Here is a 6,530-nt window from a genome sequence, read left to right as displayed (position 1 = left end):
ACTGCCCCTTGAGGCTTAAAACTGACACTGCACTTGCTAAACAGGAGCAGAACACGAACAGAGGTCATGACAATGAAATGTTCCCATGTTTGTCTACAAATTGATGTCTATGTTTTTCCAACACGGGCTTTTCCGTGCCCTAGTTTTGAGTTGAGACGTAAATATGTGAGGCGCTTGTCTGGCTGTGTTTTCGGGGGTGAGGTGTGTTGTGTTTGGCGTGCTTTGTAGGAGACATCGTGACTGATGATGAGTTGAGTTTGGGGGTAGTCTTGCAGCTCCATATAAAGCAGGCATGGACCAAGAGGAGGGGGAACAGAGGGTGATGATGCAACAGGGACGAACGGGTGCAATGCCCTGAATAAAGGTAGCGTGGCGCCTGCAGAGGTGAATCTGTCCGCCAGGCTGGTGCCTCGTTTGTTTGGCCAGAAGATCCCTACTGATAGTTGAGAGGAGACATGCATGCTCTGTGGACACAGGCTAGAAAAACCCAAATGTCTACGTTGTGTTTTTTTCCTTTTTAAATGTTTTCACACCTGTACTTGTGAGTTTCTTCTCCCTGACATTATCAGCTATTCACTGTGAACCTGGACGAACATTTTTTTTTTAATATCCTGGCGCACTCAACATGAGTCACGACTGGTGAAACATGAAAACAAAATGTGTTTATCGTGGGTGGACTCCATGTGCCTGTTCAAACAGAGGACTGGAGCCCCTCTCTGTCCCTCAGTCACGCCGGAACACGCAAGCACATGCACATGAAGCGAAGGAAATGTGATGCACTCCTTCATATTAGAACAGTTCAGGTACATTCCAACAATTGTGGAGCCATTCATGATTGTATTTGTTGACTTTGACATTGTGGTCATCCAAAGTAAGCACGCGGGGCCGGCAGGGTTATCAGAGAAGTAGACTGACTGACGCAGGAGTCCCTCTACATGTTGTTTTCTCTAATTGAGTCAGCACGAGCAATTTACACTCACTTTGAAGGTTTAATGAGAATTCAAATGGTCCCTGATTTTATCAGCAGACTCGGCCCACTGTTTATCAGTTTGTACCTTTCTTTTGCCTTTTTTTGTTATTTCATTTCCACCAGTATTGATTTGTGTATTTATTCACAGCCTGATGTCGTTCTGGAACAGCATTTTTACGCTGGCAGGTTAATTAATCTTCAGGTGTTTATCGCTGCTTCAGTGATAACAATAGAGATTTGCTTTTTCCATGAAATAACAATTTCATCCACCAATTTCTATGAAATTACAAATATTCAAATTCAGAATTGGTGATCATTTTTATGGGCCTATGATTTGATGTTCACGTGCAGCAAGGCAGTATGGATGTTTTAATCCAGCTGAAGTATATCTTCTTTGTCTAAATTGTCATACATACCTCTTACATAATACCTAACATGAAACAGAGGGGCATACAGAACAGCAACATTTCAAGAATGATATCAAAATGTGTTTCTAGCTAGCTTCTGAACCATCATCCCAACTGTGCATTTGTTATGTACCTCTACAATGTAAATGTTTAATATATATTAATAAATGCACTTTTCACACGTGCGCACAACTCCTAAAAAATGTCCGGGGTGAGCTGCAGAAATGAATGCAAATGGAGATATTTTTGACACCAACTTTGCCTGATTGTTCTCCTGACAGCCCGTCTGGTCAGCTGTTTCATGTCATGTTAGGTAAGTTGATGTGTGCACAGCAGGAAATACTGTTTTCATCATGTGACCGCTGTGTGACCTGTACTGTTTTGTGTACGTTATGTATCAGGTTCATACTCTTCCCCGTGTGCCTGTATGTTCTCTTCTATTGGTTGATATACGTCCAACTGTATGCAGCATTTCTATAAAGGCAAAAACTGTCATTATTATTATCATGATATATTTAATAAATAACTGAGGAAGATTTCAACTGTGGGCTGTAATTCTTCAAAACATTTGACTGAGTACATGTGTGGAAAAAAAAGCTTGAGATAGAAATTAAATCATGAAGATTCAAATCTGTTATCAAAAAGTCTTTAAAAAAAACATCTACAAGAACAAGCTCTGCTTGAGTCAATCATTTAAAAGCCATTATTGCTCATTTGGGAGTCTGGATCTGGTGATTTGGTTTCCCTCCAGCATTTTTACATTCTTCCACTTTATATCATGAAAATTCAACTTTTTTATGTAATCTTGCTGCCATTCAAAGTGACCAGAAGACAAACAAAAAAGAACTAAGACATACCTTTTGAAGGCAGAGAACATTTAATACTCCACAAAACGTTTTTACGTTTGAATATAAATCATGACATGTACGTGAAGTATTGATGTAAAAAAATGATTATTTTATTCAGGTAAAACACTTTGAATAATGCAATTCTTTTGACGTCCTGACAAAATGAATTTTATCAGATTACAAAATATACATCTTTAACTTGTGCAGATTAAAATAGCTCAACCCTCGAACAGAGGGTTTTTAATCCTGGCTACTATTCCACTGCTCTCAAAGGGATTTAATTTGGTTCAACTGCAGGTTCTTGTGTATTATGCAGAAACTGAATGTGCTGAAAACGAGGGGCTAATTATTCCATTTGAGAGGTTGTAATTACATCCTTTAGACGGAGCAATGGATATTCCAAAGAGGCTCGCTCTCTCCTCACTCAAGGATTTCGTGGGTCGAAACAAGTGCAGCTCAGTCAGCCGTGCAACAGACTGACCCGTGCAGCGTTGGCCTTTTACTGTGGGAATCTCCTGTGCTTTATTTTCTCCTCAGTTTGTGCCAGGAAAAGTCACATTTCTAGATAAGTCTGTTCAAGTGTTAAGTGCTGCATCAATACAGAATACAGATTACTCTCAAGAATTGTTTAAATGATGGTCTCCAGCAGCAGCGGCAGCTTGTTCATGTGTGGAATTATGTGTTCCTTCTTTGGAAAGTAATTTAATTTAAAAGTTCATAGATGATTTGATATTGCTGAACAGACAGGGAGGCCCACAATCAAAAATAGATCAGTGAATTTCCCCAAGTGTTGCAGCACTATAAAGGGAAGTAATGACAAGGTCAAAACTTTCCTGACAGAAGTTAGGTAACTGCTGCTAGGAATGGGCCGGGCCTCCCAGCGTGATGAGGCAACACAGAGCCCCAGGGGTGAATAAATACCAGATCGCTCTGCATACTGACAAAGGGTCAACAGAAGATCTGAGGCAAAATCCACTTGCTCAGACAGTCGCCATCCATCACTGGAGCTGAAGAATTACCAGAAGACATAGTGGTGTTCCTCGGTGTTCGGATACCCATGAGAAAAAAGACCTATCAACTCTAATCTTCAAAAGGATTTAATAACCACACCACTTTAACCGTCGCTAAAATGAAGGCATTCAGCATTGCAGTTGCAGTGACACTCGTGCTCGCCTTTATTTGCATTCTGGAGATCTCTGCCCTCCCATTCAGCGAGGTAAAATTTTTACTTTAACTCACCTCATTTCCTTATTAGCCACAAATGTTTTGTTACGATGCTTAGAAGTGTCTCCTAAATGTGCATAATTCATTAACAGGTGCGAGAGCTGGAGGAGGCAGGGAGCAATGACACTCCAGTTGCGACACATCAAGAAATGTCAATGGAATCGTGGATGGTATGTTCAATTGACTGAATGAATTAAGCCAATTACCTTGAGCAAATTAAAATTTAAGTGGAAGTGTTTTCCCCGTGGAGTGCTCTCAATGAGTGGATTGAGCGCTGGAGAAGAACACCTTGCTCATCTCTCTTTGTCTTCCACACAGATGCCAAGTCACACGAGACAGAAGCGTCAGATCAGCAACCTCTCCATGTGCCGCTACTGCTGCAAATGCTGCAAGGGCTACAAGGGCTGCGGTTTCTGCTGCAAGTTCTAACGATCCCCATGGCAACCACGAAATATTAATTTAATACGCTTTTTGGTCTCATTCCAAGAAATACACATCCCTTGACCTCTTTCTTCATGCATTGCCTGTGCTACACTGTTTAGTGTCATTTTTTTATGAATCATGGAAGAGCACTGGAAAAATGTAGAGCTATTCTTTGTATTTATTTAGCACGTTTTAATATTTTCACCCTTTTTGTAAGCGCAATGATACGTACATTTGTTTCTTAAAAACAATTCTGATGTGAATATTTCTTGTTCTTTCAAATGAAGTCTACCAAATGTTTTGGTGTTGAATAAATAATGATCATTTGAAGCAAGTGCAAAAGTATTTGTTTGATTGTTTAGTATGCATTCAATAGAAATAAACCTTTTCTGAATGGGTTTTAACTGATAAACACCATTAATATTATCATCTGAATTTCTAAGTTGGGGTCCTGAATCCCTCAGGTGGTGTAGGCATGTCTCGAGGTTGTCGGCGGAAGAACGTGGCGTTTCAAAGTGGTGCTAAGAAAAGGGAGCTTGCTAGTAAAAGAAGAAAGGCGCTATACGTGTATTTTCCAACACAGCTTACATGCAGAGAGTTATACATTTCATATTCCCTGAGGTTAATAGGTATTTAAATAAAGAGCACAGATAAACTCAGCTCAATTATTATTTACAATATCACCTGGTGTGACAAAGCTAGAAAGCTTCAACAGAGCACATTAGCAGACATCGAGCTATACTCATGAGGTACTCTCGGTCTAATTTGTTGCAGCAGAGGTTGCCCTTCTGAGTGAAACACTTTACAGGAACCTGAAAGAGGTCCTGGAGTAATCAGATTACCAGACAGTTCGCCCTCTGCTTGCTCAGCTACTTATTGCAGCCATCACTTGTGAGAAATAATAAGTCAAGTCTAAAATGTAGCTCTCACTGTTCCACCCCAGTGAACGTGATGGCTTCCACCGTACCCTGGAAAATCTTTTGAAATCGAGAGAAAAGAAACAGAATTGTGATTTAGGAGTTCACGCCGTGCTTTAACCAAGACAGTGGGTGGCAGATATCGAATTGCCTCTCTGAGTAATCAATTGAAAATCTTTTTTTCCCCTGTTCTGCCAGGTTTAGATGGTTGCTCACAAAAATAACTGGCATGCAACCTTACTTTTTGTGATGGGATCATCAGTGAGTCGATATTTGTTTGTTGAAAGGGTTGTACGCGAGTCAGGATAACATTCCTGCTATCTCTTTTTGAAGGAAAGATTTTAAAGTGGTGCATCAAGTGCTTTTTTTTTTTCAAGGTGCAGTTATTGTAAGATCTCAAACAGACATTTTTTGTTGTCAGACTGTAGCTCTCTGTTTATTGGGCATATCATTTATGTGGGTCTAATAGTTTGAGTGTCTCTGTGTGTGTGTGTGTGTGTGTGTGTCTTGACAGACTGAAGCAGTGAAAAAGAGAGGCTCAGTGCCCTAAGAAACTCTGAATTCTTTCACAAGATATCTCAGAAATGTGAAGGACTGTATTCTTGAGCGTCCGATTTGTTCATCTTATTTATTTTTCAATGTTTTCCTTTCAACAGTAAAGAACATTTTGAGACCAAAACTGGAAAAAAAATCAGCATCAATATTGTCTTACAGAGTCAAATCACATGTCTGTAATCTACATTTATTTACAAGTGAGTGACAAATAAATGCAACCACCTCATGTGCTGCTCTGAGTGTTGTTGTCATGAACTCTTTTGGTCTTTTGAACTGTGAAGGGAGATGAACACCTGATGAATGATGACGGTTGTTTGGATATTCATGCAAAATGTTCCAAATGATTAGAAAGCCTTATCACTTCTGTGAAATGCATTTTGGGTGACTGAAAATGGGTTGCAGCATGCACACAAACAAAATGTTTACATGTATATGTATTAAGTTCATGGAACATATATCACAGTACAATTATTAAGAAATAAAGTAAAAAAAAATAAATAAATAAAAATCTCACACCAGTCACATGTCCTTGTATTTTCCTCATGTGTTATGAAATGGCTTGTGAAGGAAGGAGTATGAATTTTAAATTGGATTTCCTTTCCCGTGGATTACTTCTAATTTTACATTTGCCCTTAATATCTTAATTCCATGGGCGATGAAAAAGAAAACCTTTTCACAGCGTCAGGGGTTGTCTCAAATAAGTTCAGGCAAGTAGGCACATCTTTAGAGCGTTAATTTTAATCTTGTACATGAGAATAGCTGTGACGGAAAGAAACCCTGACTAAGAATAATGACAGTGCTTTTTGGACTTTTCCGTCTTGATTTTACGACAGATTTTATTAAATTCAAACTAAGGGAGTACTGCGATCACAGTGAAGACCCTTGGAACAGATATTTCAGTGTTTGGTTTGATTCCGAATAAATACGTTGACCCAAAGGATTTATTTAGTCATTATTTACCCTGTTCTTGTCTTCCCTAATTTGGATTTCAGGGTAATATTCTCTTTTATGTGATAGTACGAAATAAGAAGTAATAATGGTGTACTGAATGTCAGCAGAGTATCAGCTGTGGATTGATCATTGGCACGAGGCCACAGGCAGACTGCCACCGATGATCACAGCATGCCTATATTTATGACCACATCCTGAGTTGAGAGTACTCATTTTCATAATATTTAAAGTCTCA

The 6,530-nt window shown here is 39.4% G+C and overlaps 1 protein-coding gene across 1 annotated transcript; it reads left to right on the top strand.

The window, feature by feature from the left end:
- The first annotated feature begins 3,185 nt into the window (after nt 1-3,185).
- On the top strand, nt 3,186-4,214 carry hamp (hepcidin antimicrobial peptide). The gene is made up of 3 exons (XM_079344863.1): nt 3,186-3,441; nt 3,542-3,619; nt 3,768-4,214. The coding sequence occupies exons 1-3, from the start codon at nt 3,355-3,357 to the stop codon at nt 3,876-3,878; spliced, it is 276 nt and encodes a 91-aa protein (XP_079200989.1). The 5' UTR covers nt 3,186-3,354; the 3' UTR covers nt 3,879-4,214.
- The last annotated feature ends 2,316 nt before the right edge of the window (nt 4,215-6,530 follow it).

This window comes from Symphodus melops, assembly GCF_947650265.1.
Source record: "Symphodus melops genome assembly, chromosome: 5".
Classification (NCBI taxonomy): domain Eukaryota; kingdom Metazoa; phylum Chordata; class Actinopteri; order Labriformes; family Labridae; genus Symphodus; species Symphodus melops.
The sequence above is the reverse complement of the archived record's forward strand: the minus strand, read 5'-3'. Positions and strand labels throughout refer to the sequence as shown.